The sequence below is a fragment of the Ambystoma mexicanum genome, chromosome 6p (genome assembly GCF_040938575.1).
Source record: "Ambystoma mexicanum isolate Mex_15411 chromosome 6p, UKY_AmexF1_1, whole genome shotgun sequence".
In the NCBI taxonomy this organism is placed as follows: Eukaryota; Metazoa; Chordata; class Amphibia; order Caudata; family Ambystomatidae; genus Ambystoma; species Ambystoma mexicanum.
In genome coordinates, this window is record NC_090935.1 from 654,031,883 (window position 1) to 654,059,510 (window position 27,628).

Consider the following 27,628-nt stretch of genomic DNA (forward strand, 5'->3'; position numbering starts at 1 on the left):
CAGAACCACGGCTGGTTCAGGCACGCTAGGGCGTGTGTGTGTGTGTGTCCTGGCCTGTGGGTGACCCAGATTCTGTCCTCTGCTGCCGTATCCGTGCGAGCGGCCCCTGTAGGCTTCCTGGGTGGAGGAGCGGGAGGGCTGACTGTATGGGGTGGTGAACCCCTTGGAGGACCTACTGAACATTCCTCTGGAGGACCGAAAGGATGACAATCTCCTCTGCTGTAGTGTCCCCAGCGAGCATACCCTCTCTCTGTGTCTTAACGGCTTGGAACGTCTTGTCCACAGCATTGCCAAATAAATAGTCCCCATCAAAGGGCACGTCCACCATCTTGGACTGCACATCCGCCCTGAAATCCGGGGCCTTCAACCAGCCTTGGTGCCCAAGAGCCACCCCACTGCCCATCTGGCAGGAGCAGGAGTCCGCAATATCCAACGCCACAGTGATGGCATGATTAGAGGCCACTTCACACTCCTGGAGCAGGGCCAGGGCATTAGCCTTCTTATCGTCCGGCAGGAAGTCCAAGATTGGCCCGAGCTTATACCAGAGTACCCGGTCAAAGTGGAACAGGATGGCCAGGGCATTGGCAGCCTTGACGGTGGAGGCTGCGGTGTAAATGATGCACTTACCAACTGCATCAAGCTTCTTCCCCTCCTAGTCCGGAGGCACCATGGACGAGAACGATGGGTTCGATGAGTGCTTCTTGGCAGCGGTGGACACCACAAAGTCAGGAGAAGGCTGTGATCTCAAGCACCTGGTGACCGAATCCGGGACGTATACTTCTACAGCCTGACTCTTTTCGGGGAGCGGTACTAGGCTTCTTCATGAGGGCCAAACCCTCCTCCCAGACATAGTCCAGCTAAGGGACCACCATGGCGAACGTCTGTGAGGACTCCCGGTGTTGAACAGAAAGCCATCTTTCTTTTTCTCTTCCGGCACCAACCTGAATAGGGTGGAAAGACCCAATCTTTTCAGCGTCAAGCAGTTCCTTGTCCGCTGGGTCATAGTCATCATACTCATCCATATGTGGGTATCAGGTAATAATATCCCTATATATATGGTCGCCGTAAATAATATTGCTGGGAAAATGTTGTGGCAATATTATTTGGGTGACCATATATATGGGGACAGGGGCAAAAAAAAATTCTAAAAAAGAAAAAAAAAAAAGTTTGGGGGTTGCGGGGGTGTCCCCCGCATGTTCCATGCAATAATGTCGCCACAAAAAACGGCAATTTTTCGGCGATATTTTTGCATGGCGACATTATTACATGAAACCCATATGTGTTGTCGTAGTGTCCGTGTCGGTACCTCTGTTGATGTGTGGTGGTTCCTCCACTACCAGAGTTATCGGCCTCTTAGGAGGCATCAGCCATGGTTGTCCCAGCTGGTGATTCGGCCCTGAATGGCTAGGCAAGCATCTTGGTCTCGGATGATGTGGCCTGGGTGGATTTCTAGCTGCTGGTCTAGGAGGGCTGTGGACAGGCACACGGGTGGCCGGCAAACTTTGCTGCATACCCGACACCATGGTGTGGAGGGTAGTCAGAATGTCCAGTGACATCTTCCTGGGCACTGGCTGAGATGGGAATGGAGGAGATGGTTACAGCTCTGGGCTGAATCGCCTAACGGCAAATCAGACTTTCTGTGGAGATCTATCCCTGGACATGGGCCCACGACTCCCTTCGGGATCCGAGTACTAGTCCACGGGCAAATGGTTGTCATCAGAGCTTGTGTAGATGTGTGTAGACCCCTTTGGAGAACTCTTCTGCATTTTTGGGGACATCCTCCCTTGCCTGTGGAGGAACTCCATGGGAGGCAGCAGCTCCTTCATCTTATCCAAATCTTTCGGGAATGAGGTCGTCGATGGCCATCAGCACCTTGATCGGCGCGTCCACTGCAGTTGTTGATGCGGCCTTGGTGGCAGCTGGAGGCCGTCGAGGCAGAGCCAACTTGGGGGGGGGGGGGTTGCCGTCATCTTGACCGTAGAAACCACGGAAGTTGTAGGGTCGCCTTTCGAGGAACTAGTGATTGTCGTCGACAAAGCCGGCGACAAAATGGATGCAGGAGACGTCGATGTGGCCGCGGTCGACGGAACTGTGGTAGTCGACGGGGCAGCCGTCAACGAGGTGGATGTCTTGGAAGACCAAGCAATAGTCGACAAAGCCGTGGCCTTGGTTGGCAAGGGCGTCATCCATGGTGATCTTGAAAGGCCACCTGAAGACTTCTCCCTTGTAGCCTTGTCCTTGGATGAAGATATATGCTTCAAGGGGTCAAGGATTTCCTCTTGGAAGTTACTCCTTCCAACTGCAGGCTCACTGTGGAAATAGATGGAGACGGGAAAAGGGCCCTCCCTAAACTAGGCCCCATAACCGCGGCACACTGCGCAGGGTCAGTAGTGAGTATTTTAGCCTTCTTTTGGATCCTCTGAGAAGGTGCTTCCTCAAAGGAACTTGACCTCTTTTCAGAGGGAGCATGCTCATGGGATCGAATGGACCAGGACGAGGCATGACTTTGCCCGAAGGCCGAGTCAGAAGCCATCCCCTCCTTAAGCCACGTCACCAACCTTCGATGGTGGTTCCGCTTCATCTTCTCAGCCGGAAATTGGCAGCAGATCTCGCATCCATCATCATCGTGGTCCAGATGCAGGCAGTACAGGCACTTGAGGTGCCGATCCTCGACGTAGACGTTCAGTAGTCCACATTTTGTGCAGGGCTTGAAGAGGCTCCTCTTGCCTTCCGAAACTTGAAGAGATGATCCGGCTATGAATGTAGAGCTTCGCTGACAACAGGTCCCAGCTGCCGGTAGTCGAATGATGGTCGACAATGGAAAGAATCAGAGAGAAAATATCAACTTTATCTGAAAAAACTAATAACAAAAAGAAAAATACTGGAAGAGCGAGGTGAGAGGACTCCCAACACTGAAATGTGCAGTAATAATCTGAAGATGGCCACCAGGGGTGGAGCTTAGGGAGATGACTGTCATTGGATGGGGGCAGTACGACCCAAAGGACAGTGATTGATTATAGAGGAGATAAGCAGTTTTCAGGCTAAAGTGAAACTGCTTTTCTTTTTACTGAGGATTCCCAGCCTGACGACAGGGAATATTCATGAGCAGGTGAATACGGCACACCCCATGCTGTAGAAGGTGTCATTCAGCAGGCAAAGATCTCCCCCAGGACCTTCCCGAAAGCATCCACTTGTGGTACGATGACCAACGTCTTCTCAGAGTGTCCAACACAAAATGTTCTGCCCTGGACAGAAAGGCTGCCGACTGGGACAAATTATTCACCAGAGCCACAGTCATATGGCCTTCATACAGATAGGAAGCAACCCCACACCTCCACCACAGAGGAAGTGCATAGCCACAGTGTTCTCTGTGAGGACCTGGACAAACCTTCATTGCACCACCACAAGAAAGGCACTGGTGATCAATCTGAAGGGGTACAGTTCCAAGAGATTGATGTTCACCATCAATTCTGGCATCAAAGTTCAATGGATGCTCACCATAAGGATTTCCAGGTGAGTGCCCCCACTCTTTTAAAACAACTGCAAGGCCCAGGCACAGAAGTGGAATGAATGCACTCAGGAAGAAACGGGGACATCCCCCCTCCCAATAGGTGAAAAGTGACAAATTAAAGTGGCTGGAGAAGAGGAAGGAACCAAGGAAATGGTGACAGTACATTTGGGTGCACCTCTCCAGGGTTATTAGGACCCCTGCTGCAGTCTACTCTGTGGCACCTGACCTTCGCCTCTGTGGGTGAAGGAAAGGACAAAAGCAGCAGCCCCGTCAAAATGACTAGTCCACTAGACTAAGTGGGCTAGCCTTGATCTTGGGAGCATTAAACTTATCTGAGAATTCATTGGCCTTGGAGCCAAAAGAGATTGGCCCCAACAAAGGGCATGTCTAACACTTATTTGGATGTCGACAGAAAACCCAGAGGTTCTAATCCATGAGTGGCTATTGTAAGGAAGGCATGGTATCAAACAGTAAGACAGACAAGTGATCACAGTTCAAGGGTGTTTATTGAACTTCAATTGGGTTTGAAAAACGCCTATCTAATTCTAAATCTAAAGATAGGAGCAAGTTACGACCATCAAATAATAATAACGCAGTCCTAGTGGTGTCTTGTCAAAATAAAAGTACCTATACTAATAAACCTATTGCCAATCCTTAGTTCTAAATACAAATAGTGTGGGAAACAATGGTATGCAAAAGAAAAGTGTTCAAGAAATGATAAGTCATGATACTCAAGCCATTGGCTTCCCTTCCCCAAGTTTTCAGCAGGGGACAAGGCAGCACACTCCAATTTAGCAGAGTCTCTGGTTGCTCTAACACAAGGATGCAGTTCAAGACTTCAACATCAGAGCCTTCTGTGCCAAAGTCTCTGTCAATCAAATGGCCTCATTATAAGTTTGCTGGTCGGGTAACTAGAGTACCGGTAAACTTGCCTGTACCATAGGTACCGGACCGGCAAACTACAAATTCTGCTCGCGGGTGCCTTCCCGCCCGCCACGACTGGCCTGGCGGGCGTACCGCCACCCGTGAGCAGAGCATGTCGGATGCATTGGCACCATTCTGAATGGTGCCAGTGCATCCGACCTCCCCATTGGGGAGCATTTCATTTCAGCGCTCTCGAATGGGCAATTACCGGGTCTGGCAGGGCTGTAATGACCCGGTAATTGCCCATTCGAGGTGCCAGAAAATTTAGCAAGTTTGGCGGCAGCCTGTCGGATTTACCGGCAAGGCTACCGCCAAACTAATGAGGCCCAAAATCTCTTATTTCAGAGGGCCTGATGTAACACGACAAAAGATTAAAGTTCCTTTCTTCTCACGATTTCATGTACAAATTCTCAGGTGATTTTCTGTTCACCCCGGGTCCCCCTTCGCCGGGCTCAGACCGACTTTAACACAAAACCTTCAATTGGTCTCCCTCTGCCGGGCTAGGACCAAATTCACGTACTTTTACAAACTTTCTCTATTTCATCAAAATCAAAGGCTTTCGACTGTGCACAGGATTCTGCTTGACCCGTTGCAGGACCACTTCGATTTCCATTTAATCGATCTCTTTCAATTGGTCTCCCTCCGCTGGGCTCGCACCAAATTTATCTACTGTTATTACTTCTCAGCTGGATACCTTACAGAGACCTTCCATTGAGCACCCAAGCGGTGCCGGACCACTCTGTCAAAGGTATTGTAGCTTGCTTCAAAGTTCAATCACTCATCAGCAGTTTAACTTCAATCGCGTCTCTTATCACACACGTTTTACCAATGTTCATTCCAGTGTTCGCCATACAATGTTGTTGCTTGCAACCTTGGCTTTGACACAGACCGGTCTTGTATCCATCTCTCCAACTCAACAGCTGTGTTGGCTTCACTGATGCTGCTTTGTTCTTGGAACCAAGGACAGTACCACAGCAGCTGGTGATTCTCCCCACCTTGATTAGTGACGCGGGAGGGCCCCGGGTATCTCCGACACACAATGCAGGATTCTTAAGCCTGGTTTCCTGGTCTTATGCTTTCTATTCTCGAGGTCTCTAGAAAGTAATGGTTCCTTGTGGAAAAGGTCAAGTGAATTTCCCTCCTCGCGATCCCCTTCGGTTTTGCAGTCTTTCCCCTCGTGCTCAGCTGCTGTCTCGAAACTGCGGTATCCTCGTGTGCTTTGCATCACTCAGTGTGCTCTCATGCTCCACCTTTTATTCGTGTGGGGAAGTGTAATGGAAGTCAGGTGTGCATGATTGTCGATAACTGCCCATAGTATTGGGACATGTGAGGTACACGGCTCGGGTGTTAGTCTGTTTTCCCTTATAGCGGGCTGTCCATGAGAAAGTGTTTGCATTGTAAAAGGGGGGAGTAGAGTTCCTAAATATCCTACCCGGTAGGATGGGGTAAAGGTGTTACAGGGAAGGGGATACCTCGTCTCAACATCCGGTGTCCCACTCCCCAAAGACCTCTCACCCAGTTGATTCTCCCGCACTGGTCCGCCACCAGGATCTGGGTCCAAAAGCGATGGTCATGGCCTGGCCACCTGGATGACAGATCCCTGGGGACTAGTGGGTGAGACACCTTCTGGTTTCGCACACTACGTACCACAGCACTCTTTTCCAAGGATCCAGCTATGCAGTCTGCTGTGTGCAGTGCCAACTCAAAATTTTGTTTGGCAGACTCCCTACTGCCTGACACCATTTCAGAAAATTGTCCCTGCATTTCAGGAGACAGGTTTCCAGCCGCTTCCTTGAATATGTTAGAAGGAAAGCTAAAGTGTAAGAGGCTTCAACAGTCAGAAAGGCCATGCTACTAGAGTCAAAAAACACCTTTCTAAGCCATAAACACATTTTTCTTTCCCTGTCCAGAGGGAGGTTCGGAGGGCTTGGCAATGGCAGTTGGCATTAGTTAATCCTCGTGTCTCATATAGTTTATTTTATACTGTATAGTGCTCCGAAAGACATGCCACATTTTCAGACCCGGCTGATCTCTGGCATCTTCCCTGTGATTAAGCATTTGTCCAACATTTTATTGCCGGGGGATTTTGATTCTTTCTTCATTACATTTCGGCTTTGCAAGGGTGTAGAAGTAGACGTGGGACACAAAGGTGGCATGGTACAAACATTTAACAGAAAACAAGGAAGAACCCTACCTGTCCCTATAACTAAGGGGGGAATTCCCTGCTTCAAACAAAACTAAGCATGCCGTCAGAATGTCCATTGAAAATAAATATTCCACTGTCCTATGTCCCAAACCTATTTCCATCGCTTACACTTCAAAAGCAAACTATAAAGTAGGCTACTCCCTGACTAACAGGATGTCTCCCTTCTTCTGGATGTTTTAGGCAGTTTGTAAATGGACAAATATCCTTCTTCCCCTGGTCGTTACTAGATTTCTCTGTATTGTTCCACACAGATTGGGAGGAGGCCTCTCTTCCCCAGACCTTCTCAGGTGATTTGCTTTTAATTCCAAAACAAGATTGGAAGGTACCTCCTTTCCCAAAACCTCTTTAGGATCTCTTGATAGCATCAATAGTGTCTGAATTCCTGCCAAAGGATGTCCTTCTCTTCCGCATGTCTTCTCTTAACTTGTGCCACAGGATCTTTTTCTCTCCCACTGGTATTCTCTTCACTTGTGCCAAAGTATCTCCATCTTCACCTGGTCGTCTCTTCTCGTTATGTGGGTCCCAGACCCGCTTCTCAGCTTTGTAAAGCGTCTTCCTTTCGCCCCCCGGTCCACAAACCTGCTAAGCGTTATCTTGCATGTATAACTTGCTCAGTTTCTCATTATTCGGGTCTCAGACCTCCTTATGAACTTCATAGTGTCCATTAATTAGGCCCGGTTCACTATCCTGCCCGGCCTCTCTTAGGGTCTCTCTAGGGTGCTCTCTCACCCAATATGTCCTTATTTGATCTCTGGTCCCACTGGGACGAGGAAGACTATTCTGCACTTCCTTCCAACCATAGCCTCTGGGGGTCTCATTGCCTTTCGGTCCCCCTCTGTGTACCTTCCAACTCGGTCCACAAGGGTTCAGGTCCTCTGCAACACCGGCAAGCTTCCTCTGGGCTTTTGCGGTATGCTCTCGGCTTTGGGTGGCTCCGCCACGCTGGTTTCTCCCTGCACGTCTCGTCTGGACCACTCGGATGGCCGCATTCATGCCACCGGATGTCAGGTTCCCCAGCCTTCGGTTGAGTCTTGGCTCTTCTCTGCCGTCTAAATTCCCTGCCATCACAGTCTAGGCATTCGGGTCTGCAGCGCGTCCTCTCGGTGCTGCTTCGCTTCCCAGCTCGATGCTCTTCTGGGGTAGGACTGTTTCAAGCTCTCCAAAGCTCTCCCGTGAATCCTCCACACCTGTATCGTCTCCGGAGCTGTTGAGGGCTTCAGCGTCCTTCTTTCTGCAAATTCTTCTAGGTTCTTTGACCACCTTCTCCTTCTTTTGATGGAAATAAGGGCGATCCCCCTCCAAATCCACCTTGGCCGGAAGAGCAACCCAAGCCCAGTGGGACTCCAAGGAGCAAGCTCCCACAAGTTCAGGAAAAAGGCTAATCAGGCACAGAAAACCCTGGATGGATGATCAAGTTGAGTTCTCTTTTCCTTGCTCTGGGAACGATGGGCACAACAAGACCAGAGGAAATTTGCATTTGAAGAAATACTGGCACTTCCGGACTTGAAGGCTCTGCTGATCTTGACACAAAGATAACTCCGAGTTGGTAAGTATGTTACTGCACCACGATAGAACATGGCAAAAGGTAAATAGAGAGTACTGAAGACTCTGAGGAAGTAGAGACACAAGTAGAGAAAAACAGTAATGTTTCCAAATAGAATAATGACCAAAGTGTAAAGCCGACAAGAAACACTTCAACCAATACACCGAAGGCGATGTAAATACAACGCTGCGAATCCCCAAAGAGAGAAAAGGAAGAGAGCGAAAACCGCACAGCGCAGGGAAGAGACGAAAGTGATCCGGAAGGCTGGGAAGCGCGCCTGAGAGATGGCGCACAGAATAGAGTGAATGCGGCGAGGACGGCAGGATAGTCAGGTAAGTAGATTCAGAATAGAAAAAGGAAAGAAAGAAAATAAATGACTAACACAGACAGAGATGCTAACACTGGTAGACACAGGTACGAACTGGAATCAGACCGTAATCCGGAACCGAAAGTAAACAAGAAAGACTTCAGAAGTGACAGGGCAGAGGAGGGCTGAGGCGGAAAGGGGAGACAGAGGTTCGGAAACAAACAGGGTTGCTGGTACAAGGAAGGCGAAAGGGTAGTACTGCAGAGGAGAGCTGCAACTCCTGCCTGGAGAACAGGCGAGCGTTACTCCGGGAGAAAACAGATAACGCAAGGAAGAATAGGCTCCGCCCACCTTTAGAGAGGTGGCGGCCATCTTGTGAGAAGACTAGACAGTTAATAAAGGACTGAATTACTTGCATTTACAGCCACACAAGGGATACACACTCAAAGGCATACAACATTGCCATAGCTTCCAGGGCCGATGCATGACAGACTGACACAGAGTAGAGTCCATCGTCAGTTTTCATGGCAGATTGACTTGACTTTCGGATAGCTAGCATGTTGGTATTGGTTCTGCGTAGGGCGCTTAATTGCCCTGCTCTTCCTCGTGTCAGTACTTTTGTAGTTATCCATATTCACTGTTCCTCATCACAGTACCTTCTACCGGATATACAGGGGTGCTATGTATGAGGTCATTAGTAGAAGAAAGAGGAGACAGAGAGGGTGGGGGTGCTTGGGCCCTATTCATGCTGTTAGGTGAACAATGTCTGGGGGTATGATGGTTAACATACCGCGTTCTCCCTCAACAGTCTTCACCTTTCCCACAGAGGAGTTCTCCTCCCATGGGGTCCTCTTGCTGAGTACCACACCGAGGGGGGCTATCCGGTAGCAGCCTCACCTCCCTGGCCCCATGGGAAGGGTCCCCCCCTCTGGGGGAGAAGCAAAGACAGAGGGATTTGTCACAGTTTACAGTAAAACCTTTGCAAAGACAGCAATTAACAAAATATAATATTTACATATCACATTACCACAGTCCTCAAATACATTTTCATAATAGTACATATTAACACTATACATTTTTAAAATGTGTGTTTTACAAAGGTTAAAATTGCTATATTCAAGGACATTTCCTGTGCATTCAGAATACATTGCCAGAATTCAACAGACAAAAGAGAATCATCAGAATAAGAGAATTTTCAAAAATATTGAAACCTTAGTGATTGTAATCTGGGATTTTAATTATTGGTTCAATGATGAGGCAGATCGTGTAGCCTCCCTTCTAAATCAGGCCCTTGCAGATCTTGGCTTTTAGCAGCATGTTATGGCTGCCACCCATAGGGAAGGTCATATACTGGACTGGATCTGTGTCATTAAGATTATGATTTATGACCTTAGCATCATACCTTATGTCCATGGTGCGACCATCATTTTATCATGTTTCAGTTGTGTACTCCTAATCGCAAGCAATGGGCATGCCTTGGTAACATTACAGTTACTAAATGTAACCGGTTTAAAGCCACAAAAGATTCTCTGTCTCCACTGTTGCATACATTGTCTGAGCTACTTGCATCTTTAACCTCAGCGCAAAATATTGCTTATTATTATCAGCATTGACTTCAGCTATAGATAAGGTTGTTCCAATGAGAAAGTGTAAGATCTGAGTCAACACTAATAAGCAAACCTGGCTTACGCCTGATCTACACAAACTAAGATCTGAGAAGAACAAACATCATAGAAGTTAGCTCAAATCTCTTTCCCACGATGATGAGGTAGCTTATCGTCTTGTGGCAAAAAGATATAAGGAAGCCATATGCAATGCTAAAAAAGTGCATTTTGAGTCATGCATTAGTGGAGCCAAATCAGACACTAAAGAACTTTTTAAAATTTTGAAAGAGTTGGAGTCTCCTGATGTGGAGACACAAGATGCTACTAGCAAAGATGAAACTTGCTGTATTGCTATTCAGAAGGCTCTAACGAACAAGGTTTTAACACTTAAGCAATCTATTGTTAAAAAACAAGCCACCTTTTTGCACCCATCCTACGATCAGAAGATTATCGGTAATAACTCTGTCATTCAAATTTGTGAATGTCACAGAACTAGAGGTTGGAACTATAGTCCACTCAATTAAACCTACAGTATACAAAGACAATCTGTGTCCATCTGCTATAGTGAAGGAGTGCATATCTGCTTTGATCCCTATGATCACCAAATTCCTCAATGTTTCCTTCAATACTAACCTTGTGCCATCTAATATTAAGTAAGCATGGATAACACCTTTGCTTCAGAAGCCCTCATTAGACCCTAATGTGGCAACCAATTATCTTCCGATAACCAATGTACACTTTTGCTTAAAGATTGTCGACAGAGTAGCCTATCTGTACAGTCAGGATTTAGGGCTGCTCATGGGACAGAGACCGCTTTGTTAGACCTTAAGTCTAATATGCTTCCGATTATGGACAAGGGTGGGGTGGGCCTGTGAAGATCTTTGATCTATCGGCAGCATTTGACATGGTTGATTGTGATATACTGGTTGACAGGCTAAATCATACTGCTAATATCTCCCCTGAAGCTTCAACTTGGGTTATCTCTTTTCTATCAGGCCTCACAGCAAGAATCTTCAGTGAGTCAGCAATAGCTCCCCCCCATTATTCTGGTTTCTGGAGTGCCACAGGGGTCTTGTCTTTCACCCACTTTATATAATGTATTTACAAAACCCCTCCGATACTCCTGATGCTCTTGGGGTGTTCTTTGGCAACTATGCAGATGATACTCAATATACTGTTGCATCTCACAGGGAATTATAGTCAGGACTCAGAGAATCTTAATAAGATATTTACCATTACCCATAGTTGGATGACCTTTAATGGGCTAGCACTGAATGACTCGAAGACTGAACTACCTATTGTTGGTACTTAACAGACTAGGGAAACTCTCCGCGGATTTTAGGGAATTTACCATTTCTGGCTGTGTTATTCCAGTAGCTGCGAAAGTAAAAATGCTAGCAGTGTATCTTGATGCTTCTCTTACAATGAAGCCTCACTGTAAAGACTGGAAGGGGTATCTGTACTTCCGCCCTCTATAGGGTTGGGCAGAGGCATAGCACACCCCAGCCGAGGCTCTCAATTGGTAATGTTGGACGGGCAGCCAGAATTAAACTCTCAGGAGGTGATGCAGGATGGTTCTTATGTACAGCAATTCCCCACACCCCCACAAAGGAATGTCCACGCACTATATTATGTGATAAAGTCTTTTACTACCATCATGATTTTGAAAAATAAGGTTTGGGTAAATATACATATCAATAAATAACACACTTTGTACTAAAGGCAACACTATTCTAATAATGGCAACAATGTAGTACCACACTATACTTCGATTCATTAAAAATGCACCAACTGCTGACAGTCTTTAAATAGCATGAGAATCCTAAGCAAGGTGTAACTGCATAGATCAAGGAAGAAAGGCAGATTAGTTTCAGAACATAGTCAGTATACTTTTGTACACTCGTATAGTAAAATTATGTGATGATCCCCCTACCTGGGCAACCTGTAAGGGAAATTGTAGGGTGTACCTTATCGTGGCTATTACAGCCCAGTCCATAAATGTTCAATAATACTCTGCTTTTCTAATACAGGTTCCACCACCCCAAAGTACCTAAAATGCCACAGGAGAACAGGAACCAAGACGCATCTGGGACCCCTGGATGATTCCGGAGGCTGGAAGAGGCTCTTCCTCGTCACAGTACATTTGGTGCCTTAGTAGGCGAAGCAATGGAGTTCTTGGCTTAACTCGACGGGACCCTTCGAGGACGGACGCCCTTTGCAGGAAGGAGTCACTGGGACGTCGATGTCAAGAGAAAAGAAGGAACCAGGCAGGGTCGGAAAGGCAGCACTTTGTCTTCACGGTGGTCTCCGTTGGTGGGTCATTACTGTGGATGTGGATATCCCACGAAGGTGAAACTTGCTGTGGACCTCAACAAGGTCTGGCTGAAGAAGATAAGGCCGTGGGGGACCATTTGGTGGTGACGAGTGCAGTGGCAGAAGTAGGTGTCAATTTACCAGCACGGACCTCTGGGTGGCTTCTGGCGACCTGGACTCGATCACTGGACTGGACTGGACTGAAGACCCTCTCCAAGTGTGGACCCTTGAAACATATTCTTTGGATTGTGGTGGCGGGAAACCCATTGGCAGGCCTTCCTCTGCACACAGCAAACTGGGGTCTTCTTTGGTGGGAAAAAGTGGCCAGATGTCATATCAGGGATGTCCCTTGAAAGATTCTTTGATTAGGTGGAACCTTGGCAGCTCCGGGTGTCAAACAGCATTATGCCAGTGTACCCCCTCTTCTGAGCAATAAATAGCAATCTGGCTTCCAGCGATCACAAGCACTCCTCGGGACCATGGGTGACAACTGGACTTCTTCAGATCAAGAGGTCCAAGCAATCCTCTTCTGGACTCACAAAGACCCCTTTCTCCGGATGGCAGGCACACACTGGCTTCCAGGGTAATTCAGATGAAAAGCAGCAGGTGCGCGATGGTCCCTCATAGCTTCAGAAGAGGTTGCCTATACAGGGTCCATCCTTGGGTCAGCTGTGCAGTCTTCTGATTCCTTGAAGAAATGAAGCTGCAGACTCCTTCCTCTGACTGGAACCAGGATTCAACGCTTCAGTTTCAGAACAAATTGGTGACTGAGGAGTCCATAATTATACACATTTGTTCTCCATTCACTCAAGCTGAGCCAGGCTCAGTCAGCCAATCATTCACAAGTACATTCATGCAGGCAGGCAACCAATCAGGCTCACAGGCATTCATGCCATTCATCCACACAAGACACACAACACAGAATGTGGATTGGAGTAAACACTCAGCCTTTCAGAGCACTACACTGTATTCACTCCAGTTTCAGTCAGGGCTGGTCCAGGCATTGTGTGTCACACCCAAAAGCAGACACCCACAACACAGAATTCATATTGGTTCCTCAATCCATTCATACATGGGCCACCCCAAGGGTGTACCCACAACACAAAGTCCCTGGGAAGGTCCCTGGGAGACCGCCCCAGAACCATATATGGTCCTACCACCCAACATCCAGTCAGGGAGAAAGGGACAGATCAGGGCTTCCCAGGAGTTTTGGAAACAAGGGTTAAAGGCAATAGAAACCAAAAGGCTACAGTGGCCATCTTCCTTTGTCCAGAAATCCAATGATTTCTGTGGCAGGGCCAGGGTGTCCCAAAAAGGGAGGACACTCGGAGCAACTGTCAAGTCAGCATTTAGCTGCCACTAGCCCATACCCAGGGACTGTGGGAGACACACAAGTGCCCCAAAACACACACAAAAGGGGTACAAGGGTGCACCCCCACCCATGGGTGCCATACAGGAATCCCATGGGTATTGTTCACCAAAAAGGAAAAATTAAGGGCTGCACTGCCAGAGGTCCAGGCTGGACCTCAGAGGCAGAAAACATACAGAAAACACACAGATTAGTGGTAGGACAACGACTAGGAGCCACTGTCCCTCCAAGAGGCATTTCCAGCATCACACTCGCACAAATAATGTTGCTTCCACCACTTCATACTTTCTGAAATTATTCTGGTGTATTTAACCTTTTTTGTCAAAAGAGAACTGTGCCTATCCTGCTCGTGCCATTGTGGGAACAAAATGTGATTATTGTGGCAGTCTCTAGTTTGGCACCTCGCAAGGCAATATAATGTTTCAGACACTCCAAAATAGCACAGTTAGAATAGTGCATCAAATCAAGCTCAGAGATCATGTTTCAGAAGCTCGATGCGCTTCACACTGCCTACCAGTGAGAGAGCGTCTGTCCGAGGGATCTTACTCTTGCCCACAAGTGTTTGAATGGGAAATGTTCTTCCTACCTTAAATCAAGGTGGACCCTTAAATCTTGCATCCGCACTCTGCGATCTAGAAACACCAATCTGCTGTTCATTCCTCGAGCAAATTGGAAAGAGCTGGTAAAGTGGCCTTTGACTCTGCGGCACCTCGCCTCAGGAACAATCTCCTGTTAGTCCCAAGAGAGATATATTCATTGCTGTTTTTTTAAGAAGGAGCTCAAAACATACTTGCTCAAATAAAGCTATCGCTGGATGGACTGCTGGTTCTGTTTTGGGTTCTTAGTCCATAGGTCCTCTTATTATGTGTGTTTTTTGGTGTTCATTCTGTTTGTCTTTTGTTGTGCGCCTTTATTTATATGGGCCTTGGCGTGCTATAAATGAATAGACAAACGGTGAAAGCTTGCATTGTCAAATATATAGTGGGGGCATGTAAGTTGGGGGCAGGTGGAACTGCCTGTGACCGCATCCTTCAGGCTAAGGCTAACAAGCCTTGGCGTTGCGGCTCGCTGGGGCCGCAAACTACACATCCCAGGAGTCCTTGGGGTGAAGCATAACAGCCTGATAAGGCTGCTTTTCTGCCTGTGCCGGTGTTGGGTTATTGAAGATTTTTGGCACGGGCGGAAGAGCATTTTGGTGAGGCATGGGGTGCTCTGGCCTTGGTAGCAGCAGTGAGGAGCTACAGAACAGGTCAGAGAGACAGTGAAGGAGGCTATATTTGAACTCAGACGTCACTTCTGATAAGTAAACGTCGTTGTATTGTTCGCCATGTTTGGGTACTAACAACGTCACATGTGGCTATCAGCACTTCCTTGTGAAAACGTAGCCATAAAGTACTATTTGTGCTACATGTTCAAGAATTCATATTAGACTTGGAAGTCAAGAATTGATGTATGGGGTGCAAGTGTGACGATAAAACACGTGATAGGTGAAATTCAGATATTCACTAAAGAACGAGCACTTGTGGATCCAGATATGTGCTAGTTGCTTTCTTCCCATTTCATGCTTTGCCTACAAGGCCATGTGTTTGTGTTTCATGTGGGACTATTCCCTACTGTTTGTCTCATTGTGCTGCCATGTTTAAGTTGCTCTCAGGACATTGTTGCACGTTCACTAGTCTCCACAGTGGGGTCAAACTAATTGTTATATGCATATGATGCTCCATGTTCTATGTTTGTGTGTGTATGGTTTAGAGAGGCACTATCAGGATTGGGTTTTGCAGGTTCAGGAGGCAGGTCAGGTTGTTTAGGCATGTGCCACTGGATATCAAGATTCTTTCCCCCTACCTATCCAATCTCAATACCCTAACCCTCTTTCCGGTTTCCCTAACTCTCCCTTACCCATCCACAGCCTCTCCCTAATCCCTCTTCCCCACCCAATTGGCTGTCTCGTGGTCACCTGTGCTCCTAACAACAGGGGTCCAAGCCAACCAAAGTGCGAGGTACCGAGAGGGTGTTGATGCCCTTCCCTTTCTGGGTGAGCAGACAAGAATACGGGATTGGAGGGGACAAGCTTGTACTTTCTAATTTGCCAGATCATATTCGATGACAGACGGTTTAAGTGGGCTCCTTCCACACAAAGTATGGGGTCACAGGGTGGAGTTTGGGTGAACTTTGCACCAGAAAGTCTGCAGAGTACTCTAGCTTGTTTTTGTTTAGCACGAGAATGTACTGTAATCCCTATGTACTCCAAAATCTTAAACCATACTTTGGAAAGTGATACTCACAGAGCCATAGGATACTTGCTTGAATAACGCCAGACTTGGGGCAAGAGTCCTGAATAAAGGCCTCTGTGGTCAATCAACCTGCTCTTCATACGGTTGTAAAACTGCTTGGAATGGTCTCCAACTCTCCCTTTTCTGAGGACTCCAGGCAAAAAGGGACAGGGTCAACTGGCACGTCCAAAATCTGGCCAGAAATCCCAGATGTATTTCTGAGCATCAGGAGCTGAAATGCGCGATTTGGCATGAGTTGGCAGTGAGGACTGATCTGAGGCACTAGCCACTAAGGCAACTGCAATACAAGGCAGAGGAGCAGAAAATGTAGTCCTGAGCCTGCGATCAACCTCATAGGCATGTGGCTGTGGGGTGTTGAAGGTCATCTACCACCTTAGGAGGGCCAACGGCCTGGGTTCTTCCACCAATACCAAGATTCTGACGAAAATGTCAAGTATCTTTTGCTTGAATTGTTTGTTTTGCTCCGGATTAGAGAAGGCAGCAAAAAAAAACGGTACCTGGACAGATATGTGGTGATTCCTCAGACTGTCACTCCAGAGTTGGGGAATAGTGTCATCTTCTCCAGGAGGAAACATATTGGGGTTTAGTGGACAAGGAATTCTGTGACCAGGCCTTCTTGCGCATCACTTTGTCTTGTTCGTTTTTGCATTTCTGCAACCCGGCCTTATATTTCCCTAGCCCTTGGGAGTCGGAAGCTCTGAAGGGGGGGGGTTCTACTGGTCTTGTGGTTAAGACTTTAGTGACATGTTCCCTTCACATCCTTTGGCTGTATGGACTGATAGGAGCTGCACAGAGTGTCGTGCTCTGGATCCAGGCACCAAACACAGCCCCAGTGTGGATGCAACAGCAACATCGGCTTCCTGCATTCCTTACAGGGATTAAAGTATGAAGCCTTAGGAAGAGACAAGATGCAGTCACAATTTAAAGCAGAAGCGTTCCTGACAGAACACTTCACGTGCACAGAAAGAAATGGACTGAGATCTTAGGGCACAGCCTGCACCGGATATACACCACCGATGATGATACATGGAGTCACAATTGACAATGGCACTGCCAACGAGCTGCAGAGCGACCACTGCAGCAGCCGCTGAACGACCAATACAAAGGAAATACTGGTTTAGTGAAAGACAAATGTTCATGAGTATTGCTTGCACATTAAATTGGCTGCAGGTCAAACAAAGTTAGCTAGCAAACCAAGTGGGCAGTCTGCTACGCAATTAATGGCACTTAAAGAATCTGCATTCCCAAACATTGAGCATTGAACCACACGACAAGCTCACGCTTCATGTGGTCCTGAATGGTGTCCAGTTATAATGTCGACTGCAAAAAGTCGAATGCAAAAATGTGGAAAAAAAAAATGTAAAAAAAAAAATATATATTTATTTGTATGTTTTTTGGGGTCTAGCTAGTAAAAATAAACGGGGGTTGGGGGGAACCCCCCCCCATTAAAAAAAATAAATTTTGCAGTCGACATTTTTGCAGTCGACATTTTCACTATAAACCGTCCTGAATACACTAACAATTATATGCCCTGAGGTCCATTCCCCATTGGGGGGAAAAAGGGGAGTCGGACCAGAATGGAATGTGGGTGTAGGGAGGGAAGACAGCGAGGGGTACATTATAGCGTGGCAGTGTCATGCAGTGGAAAGGGCAAAGCAGAGGAAGAAAGAACAGTGGAGGAGAGAAAGAGGAGGATAAAACACAGAGCAGAGAAGAAAAGAAAGAAGAGCAGAAGAGAGAAGGCAGAGCAAAGTTGAAGGACAAAGAAGAGAAGGGGGAGGGTAAAGAGCAGAAGAGGAAGGAGAAGATAGAAAAAAGAGAGAAGACATAATGAAGTGGAGAAGAGAGGAGGGGGTCGAAGAAGGTGATGGAAAGAGGAGGAGTAATCCCTTGAGTCTTGCATCTAAACCTAGACTAGCTAATTATAAGGGCAAAGCTGAACACTTGATGCGTAAACCAAGAGCACCAGCAGAAGAACTGATGTGACTGCCAGCATTTGAATACAACAATGTAATCATAAGCGAACATTATCTCCCACTGGAGGACTTGTGTAAACACCTAATTTACGCCCCAGGCAAGCATAATTTATGTAATTTACATGTAAGTGAAGTGTAACTCTTCTAAATGTAGAACCCTCAATGTAGCCTACCACACTGCAGCTCGCCTCCTCAACAGCACTAGGAAATCGGACATCAGCCCCCTCCCCCTCGCATGAATTACATTGACTCACCATCCCAGCTAGGATCTGGCTTGTCTCACTTACAAGGCAACCACACCTGTTATGCCACCAACCTTATGTACAACCTAGCATTGGGCGGCACACAGTCATCTCTCAATAAGCCTATCACCAGACAGGAAACTAGACAGGCTCGCAGGGAGAAAACTAGGAAACAATCCTTCTGAACCTACGCTACAGTCATCTGGAACTCCATCCCAGCAATTCAGACTGCTCCAACATCTCCTTCAGTTTAGGAAAGAACTGAAGGCCTGGCTCTTCCACACCACCTTGCTTTAAGTTAGATTCTGGCTATCTTGAGCAGGCCCCCATGTCTCTGACAACTTATAGGATACCTGCAGCCCTTGATTTCTGGCCCTGGTCCAGGGCAAGGGCATGTGCCGCCCTCACCTCACAGAACAGGGGCACTACCTACGAGAACCATCCGCCTCCAAACCCCTGGCCACTTGCAAATAAAATCGCTGTTAAACAGGAGATGGGCTGCGCCCAGAGTCCTTATCTTACTCCAGTGGGATACAGATACCGGTGGATTTGTTATGGAGCCCAACAGGGACCCCTTACTTATAAAAACACAATTTCTTAATAAACTTTACTTGTTCCATACAAACCCTATCCCCCTTTTGTTTCTCCTGGTGCGACTCCTTTCTAAAGGGATCTGTCCTTTCTAAAGGGATCTGCAACAGCAGCCCACCCTTCCTTAGAAGGGTAGGAGGGTGACCCATAGTGTGGACAGATGGAACAGACCCCCTGATGTATACCTGGCACCATCCTCTGTAGAAGGAGGCCAGAGGATGACCTCAGTGGGCGATCCCATCCCCCTAGTTGACCTCTGACAGGCTAACACTAATTACAACGTTCTATCCTTTGTTTACATAAGAAACACTACCTAACACTCTATTCCCCCTATTTAACAATTAACCTACCCAATACCTAATATTATAACATAGCTATACCTATAAACATTCAACTAAATATACATTTAAATAAATCACAAACAATAACATAAAAGCATTCTTTTATACCGGATTGACTACTACAGTCAGCCACTCCTTTTCAGTGCTTGTGGGAGTTGTCTTTAGATGGTTTTGGGGGTGGGTGGAAGGGTTCCTGCCTGTGATGGAAATGGAACTGCATAGAGTCTTTTCTTCCGGGGTGGCTCTTGCACACCACGTGGAGCCACCCAATCTCACTATGTACCCCGTGCACACAACCTGTCCTAAGGTGTCCTTTATGCCCTTATACTCCCATTCTTTATTGAGAGCTCGCCTTACATCTCCATGGAAAATGGCCATGACTCTGCAACCTGTCTCACTTGGTTTTAGAGGACAATCCACAACGAATCTCAGAGTTTTGAGCATCATGGTCAATACATATTTACATTGTGCAGATACTTGTTAGTAACAGCACTTTGTATACATGATCTGAAAATAAATCTTTATAGGTCTAATAAAATTGGGCTAAAATTGCCTCTTCTACTTTCACATTTCAGGTAGAAGAGGGGTTCCTTGCTTGTTTAAACTCACCATAACACTGATGTTTGCTAAACATACTCCAATCACAAGTATGCCTGATTATACCAGGCTGATGCTCCCCCAATGGCGGTGAAAAGTATCTGTGGTTGTCTGCATTTTTGAGAGCTGCATGTCTTGGGTTGATAAAGCAATTTATAAATAGTGGTGCCTTGCAAAACGAATAATTTGGAACAAGCTGTTTTGGAGCTAATTGGCATACCCACAATGCACTGTTTAGTAACACTGAACAGAAAGTGTACAGAGATAGCTAGTAAGTGGCGGTGTGGCTTGTTAGCTGAAATAAGCTATCCTACTAAACTGTAACAGAAACACAATTTTACAGGGGAGAGGGCAAAATAACCTACAGGTTATCAACTCCTGACAGCTTTAGGGAAAAGTAGAGGATACATTGCTCGTTAGCGTGAACTAAATGCAGTTACGATAACTGTATATTGGAGCGCCACACTTTAAAATAAGGTGATAGTTATTTTCTAAGCAAAAACTAAGAAAGGCATCTGAATCAAGAAGTCATCCAGTGCTGACGAAAGGTCTCTCATGGTAAAAGAAAAGGGATACTTCTGCTTGCTGCAGTAGTGGAATTGCCTCTATGGTGCAGTATGTCAATTCCCACAATGTCTTAAATGTTAAAAAAAAACTAAAATTATGAACTATGAACCTTTAAAGGCTTTAGCCCCGTTTGTTGTTAGCTCTCCAGTGAACTTACATTAAGCAGCTCTTTAATGCTTAGGCCTAAAGTGCTAAACAAATTAAAAAATATATTTTAAGTGATCAATTACATACCTTGAGGCGTTTGCCAAGTCCACCATTTCTGGGTTAGTCGGAGAGAATAGTACTGGTGCTGGTAACACACTTTCTGGAATCGAAGGTGTGGTTTCCTCCCGGTATACTTCCACCGGAGGAGCTTCTATTTCTACCAATGTTAAAATAAAAGTCTGTTCTTCCACAGAATCTCCACTTGAGTCATGTTTCAAGGCTGAAAACAGAACAAAAAAACCATTCAAAACATACAACATTCAAAATACAGTAGGACACTGTATTGTACATAAACGGCCCATTTTTCAGATACGCTCCCTCTAGATATGCATATCAGCGGTAGAACAGTTTAATCCTTTATACTTTGGATGAGATGTCCTCATATAAGATATACCTTTTCTTGAATGGACCTTAACATTCAATGAGTCTCTAAAAGCATTGCAAAGTTCATATTCATTCTCACGTTATACACGCTTAGACCAGAGAAACTTGAATGTTAATATCACAATCAACTTGCATCAAATCTCTCAGTTCCTTATGATCTGGCTAATATCAGGGATCAATACAATCTGTCAAAGTAGCTTTCAATCATTAAAGAAAAGAAACACTATTAGGAAACATTCTAGAAGTTTGGAGAACTTTACTTCAAGGAGATGGCAGCAGAACAGTGAAGCTTCTTTTCTGAGGGGGCGTCATTATATCATGGCAAAAAACTAATTACTTACCTATCAGTAATGGTCTTTCTTATGGATGTTCCTCCCACAGATTCCTCATTTCCGATATGCTATTGCCAGCGGAGCAGGTCTTTGTACATTTTTTTTGCCACCAGGGGCCACGACGTTACTCTGCTTGAAACCTATGTGTCACGCGCCGGACATGACGTTGGGTCAGTATATTTTGCGGCATGCTGACGCTTTGCTTTCCTTTCCTTTCCTTTCCTTTATGAAAGCGTTGAAGCCCTCCATCTCCTCAGCGGGCAGATTCTTTATCGAATGAGAGAGAACACTCCAAAGACCAAAAGATTATTTGGCCAAAGCAGAACATGCATTATGTGCAGCAGAACGCGGAGGAGCAGAAGGTGGAGCAGAAGGTGATCTGCGGGTATTGCGGCTAGTGGAGACATGCTGCAGTCTGTCTACGTGTTTTGTTTTGGAGGAGTGGCTATTGTGACTGCTGATTTCCACAATCATTTAAAAATGTCATTCCGCCGCGGAATGGAAAGTGGAGCAGAAGGTGATCTACAGTGATCTCAGGGAACCTCGGGTGGTGAGGAGGTTAACCGAGAGGTGCCGATGGTCTCACTTAAGGGCGGTGACTGCGGGACGTGAGTCCCTTGAACCGCTTTGTCAACCATTAGGCCGTGGAGTTGCTGAATCGCGACAGTCGTGTGAACAGAGACACATTACCTAACACTTGACAGGTGGAAATCAACAAAATGAAAAACAAACACATAATAAAGGGGCTTGGAAAATTGTTAGAATGGAAGAAGACAACAGACGGCCACTTGAAAAATACAGAATTCCGAGCTCCAACAACACCGTCCCATCAGATACAAGAAGAAACTTGAGTGTGACTGAGTTCGCCGAGGCTGCCGTGTGATCATGATGAGGTAAGGTTAGCCAAAATTGGAAATGCTGATTTACACTCGCACGAGCGCGTATCTGACACAATGGGAGGCAATTGACCGTTCAAAATCTAACAGCTATGAAGAGCGAGGTCGTAGACCTCACAGTAAAAATCAGATACTAGTGAAGACCATCTCAATAAATCAGAATAGTCACCCGTCAAAAAGGGGTCGAAGTGCCAACACAACTGAGCATTGAAAAGTTATCGAACATAGGGGTGACCGAAAATAATGTGAAAGAAAGTGACTGTTGTAATTGCAATGCAAACTATGGTACTTGCGCCCTTCATGAAGCTATATGAGCAAATTGGAGAACGCATGCAAAATAATACAGCTGTATTGGCATTGTTACACTCAAAAATGTTGCATGTAGAAGGTTTTGTGTCTGGAATACAAAGGGAATTGGATAATAGCTCTGCTAAAGTGTCCACATTATTACGTGACATTTTAGAGCCAGTAATGAAAGAAAAAGAAATACGAAGACAATCGAGATAGTTTGAAGTGGCGGAACTAAGCTTGCAAACCCCTAGTCGAGTGCAAAAAATTCCTTGAATCCAAACAATCACAAACAGAAAGAAAGAACGGAGGAAAATACAATTGTGGAAGACGAGAGTTCAGGGAAGAACGGGCTCCTACCTGTAAAGTCCACTGAGTACCCATGCAAGACAAATAAAAGCCCTCATAAGGTGAGACAATCCATCCAAACATCGAATGAGAGAGAACACTCCAAAGACCAAAAGATTATTTGGCCAAAGCAGAACATGCATTATGTGCAGCAGAACGCGGAGGAGCAGAAGGTGGAGCAGAAGGAGATCTGCGGGTATTGCGGCTAGTGGAGACATGCTGCAGTCTGTCTACGTGTTTTGTTTTGGAGGAGTGGCTATTGTGACTGCTGATTTCCACAATCATTTAAAAATGTCATTCCGCCGCGGAACGGAAAGTGGAGCAGAAGGTGATCTACAGTGATCTCAGGGAACCTCGGGTGGTGAGGAGGTTAACCGAGAGGTGCCGATGGTCTCACTTAAGGGCGGTGACTGCGGGACGTGAGTCCCTTGAACCGCTTTGTCAACCATTAGGCCGTGGAGTTGCTGAATCGCGACAGTCGTGTGAACAGAGACACATTACCTAACACTTGACAGGTGGAAATCAACAAAATGAAAAACAAACACATAATAAAGGGGCTTGGAAAATTGTTAGAATGGAAGAAGACAACAGACGGCCACTTGAAAAATACAGAATTCCGAGCTCCAACAACACCGTCCCATCAGATACAAGAAGAAACTTGAGTGTGACTGAGTTCGCCGAGGCTGCCGTGTGATCATGATGAGGTAAGGTTAGCCAAAATTGGAAATGCTGATTTACACTCGCACGAGCGCGTATCTGACACAATGGGAGGCAATTGACCGTTCAAAATCTAACAGCTATGAAGAGCCAGGTCGTAGACCTCACAGTAAAAATCAGATACTAGTGAAGACCATCTCAATAAATCAGAATAGTCACCCGCCAATGCCAATTAATGCAGCCGTGAAAATTGCGGCGTGCACAGAATCACATATAAACATGCTACAATCTGGAGCGCCCCCTATAACAGATGGTGGGAAGACTGACGAGAACGATGGGGTGCATAAAGAAAGAAATGAGTGGGGCGCCTGAACAGCTTAGTGCCACCAAACCCCCACCGGACACTGTATTTAATGGAGGGCTAGTTACAGACAAAGCGAAAATGGCTCTCACCAAACAAATGCAGCAAATTAATTCCACTGGTTGTGCCCAAGAGGATATAATTCCCAGAATAAGCCTAGTTGAAGAAAGAGGAGAAACAATATATGGTGCTGCATCAGAAAAGAAAACATCAACGGCCTAATCAAGAGCAGAAAATGATAGTTGAATCTGCCAAGAGACCAAATATATGGAAGCCAATAAGTCTCAAACCACAGCATTCAGTGCTTGGAAGAGTAACAGGCATCCATTTAACGGGTACGTAACTCTGGAATGCTAAAACATGAAAGAATAAGTAAAACGTCATCATGAAGACCTATGAATGCCATTGCGAAAGAAAAGATTAACCAATCTGAAAAATCAGATAAATTATTGTTAGAAACATCATTGACAATAGAATCGGAGAAAGCAATTCAACAACACTGAGACCAGTGGGCTAAAAAAAAAAAAAAACAGACCATTGAATTGGAATTGTACCTTGCCTTCTCACCACAGGACAGGGATGTCCCCATTCTACTCTGTCCAGATAAAGACAATTAAAAAACCGCAAGAGTCAATACATTTAACCAATCAAATTTCTGAGGACAAAAAAGGGGTCGAAGTGCCAACACAACTGAGCATTGAAAAGTTATCGAACATAGGGGTGACCGAAAATAATGTGAAAGAAAGTGACTGTTGTAATTGCAATGCAAACTATGGTACTTGCGCCCTTCATGAAGCTATATGAGCAAATTGGAGAACGCATGCAAAATAATACAGCTGTATTGGCATTGTTACACTCAAAAATGTTGCATGTAGAAGGTTTTGTGTCTGGAATACAAAGGGAATTGGATAATAGCTCTGCTAAAGTGTCCACATTATTACGTGACATTTTAGAGCCAGTAATGAAAGAAAAAGAAATACGAAGACAATCGAGATAGTTTGAAGTGGCGGAACTAAGCTTGCAAACCCCTAGTCGAGTGCAAAAAATTCCTTGAATCCAAACAATCACAAACAGAAAGAAAGAACGGAGGAAAATACAATTGTGGAAGACGAGAGTTCAGGGAAAAACGGGCTCCTACCTGTAAAGTCCACTGAGTACCCATGCAAGACAAATAAAAGCCCTCATAAGGTGAGACAATCCATCCAAACAAATGTGTTTAAAGTCCCAAATCATCCAAATTAAATACAATCAATCTATCGAAGATCAGAAGAGAACATAATTGGAACCTGTTTGACGACGATAGTCCTAAGCGTAAAGAGCAAGATAAGGCCACGAAGGAGATGGAAAGAACAACGGCAATAGGAAACTAAGCGCTGCAACAGGCAGACGCTGAAAGGAGGATATGTCCCATCTTCTCCAGACCCATGTAGATGCCCGGAGAACAAATAAAATCGGGACTGGAGAATGTCAGAAATAGAAATAATATCCAACACAAGACCAAAGGAGCAAATAAAGAAAAAGAAAACCAAACAAAGAAAATGAAAAACATGGCAGGGGAGCAAAAATTTAAATAAAATGGAAGCAAGAGCTTCATTATAAATATCGCATGCCAGCCAAGTAGACAATTACATCAAAAGACCACAAAAGTGGGGATAGTAGTTAAGAAACCAGAAGAAATGGTACAAACGGAGGATTCACAAATGTTGGAGGATGAGCAACAAATTGATTTATTGGATTTATCCACGTATACAGTCATGATGTCTGAACAATCTTATGCTTCCTCCACAATAGAAGAATCATCGCACGTACCAGACTCCACTGATAGCGAAGATGAATCACATTTGAACAAGAATCAACCAACTGGTCCAGAATACCCTAGGCAGAAGCAAAAAGGTAAGATATTCAAAGTGATGGGGCCAACATTGTTGAACGAGATGACGAAGGATCACTTTAAAGATGAACAAAAGTTACAGATCAAAATCATTGAAGTGGACAATAAATGAGAGTGATAGAACCATACCAAAAGAGGGGAAAGGAAAAAATAGAGGAAAATGAGAAGTACATTACATCACCTTTAAGAATAACAAAAAGAAAGATTGCAACCACACAGCGAGATCCTGAAAGAGAAGAAAAAAAATAGAAGAACTAGATACATATGATCTGCGACTTATGTTGGAAAGGCTTATGCCAAAGAATGACGGCTTAATCGTGAATAGGGCAAATGTCCCAAGACGTTTTCATCATATACCAGCACTGAGATTCATGACAACTAATCACTTAGTCATTATAGAATTCCCAAAAAAAGGAACAGATGGATAGAGTAAAGGTGCATCTAACAGGTTCCTTGGTAAAACACCTATTATTAAGAGAAACCAGTAAATTAAGACTGCTAGGCTTTGACCTGACCCAAATCAAAAAGGACAAACCATTTGAAGCGACGGCAAAGGATCGAAATAATCCATCGAATCTGGGGATAAGAAATAAAAACTATGATCAATGGAAGGAGAACGATAAGGGTCGAAAAACTGCGAGTCATGAATGAAAACAACAAGAACATCGAAAAGATAGTAACAAATACAAAAAGTCAGTAAAGCCTGAAGAAGGGACAGAAGAACCGTCGAAACGGCTGGCAGGTCTCCTAGCGACAGAGATGAATAAACCATAGATCCGACAGTCAGTTGAAAAAGATAGGATTACGCTGGGAAGTTGGAACACAAGGGGGGGTTCATATATTTAGATCAATCACAAGTGGATAAACAAACGGCATATGATTTCACAAGTAGATAAACAAATGGCATATGATTTCATATGCATGCAAGAGACTTGGATAAGAGAACTCCCGCTTATAGAAGGATATAGAACATACCTTAACCCAGCGATCAAGGGGCAAAAGGTCGACCCATGTCAGGCCTACTGACTGCAGTTAAAAATACGGTGCAGTTTGAGATGCTAGAAACATACAATCCTAATCCATTCATACAAAATGTTGATAGGAAAATTAACCACAGAAATAAAAATGAAGAAAAAAATATATTAGTAATACTAAATGTACTGAACACAAGGGTTTCCAGAAACAATGCGCCACAAAGAGTCCACAATTTAGAAGATGCAATCTTGCATTTAATTCAACAGAAGAAAGTCAGCCTGACACGTGTTTCAAGCTTTCCAGCTCTTCCTCCGAGGCTGATCATCACAAGTTTACAATCCAATGACAAGTGTAACAAAAGTAATCAAGCAAATAAAACATAAATGAAATAAAAGGTCCTCAAGTCAATAGGGCACATCGGTGTGGTTATAACGCACAAGAGCACAACCATTTGCCACAGAGATCAAATTAACAAGTGACAGTTTGCAAAACAATTTAAAAAGTACATACATGAATAGCAGAGTTGACCGCAACCAAATGATACATGAGGAAGACAAAGGTGATAAGAAGGGTGGGTGAGAAATAGAGAGAGATCTACAGGTTGTTAATTAGTATATGACTCCAATTCAGTGCAGCGTGCCCAGATGGTCGAAAACAATAATTCAAGGCAATGTTAGATATGCAAAATTGCACTGTACCTTTCATTGATAGCACGGGTTGCAACGTGACTCATCAAATAAGTAATAACTGAAAATTCCAAGGAAATGAATTTAAATGCATTAAGGATGAAGCCTCAGAAAACAATCTCACCCCCAGATCAATGTACAACTCCTTCACAGAAAAGCCACTTATACAAAATACCAATATACCAATTTAAAGGACTTGTTAAACTACTCAACACTAA

The 27,628-nt window shown here is 45.2% G+C and overlaps 1 protein-coding gene across 5 annotated transcripts in view; it reads right to left on the reverse strand.

The window, feature by feature from the left end:
* Positions 1-27,628, reverse strand: part of BDP1 (BDP1 general transcription factor IIIB subunit) — a 2,223,165-nt gene that overhangs the window by 214,846 nt on the left and 1,980,691 nt on the right. For all 5 annotated transcript variants that reach the window (XM_069627521.1, XM_069627519.1, XM_069627520.1 and 2 more), the window contains one exon: positions 20,620-20,812. In XM_069627521.1, coding sequence (XP_069483622.1) covers positions 20,620-20,812 — 193 coding nt within the window. The remainder of the gene's footprint in view (positions 1-20,619; positions 20,813-27,628) is intronic.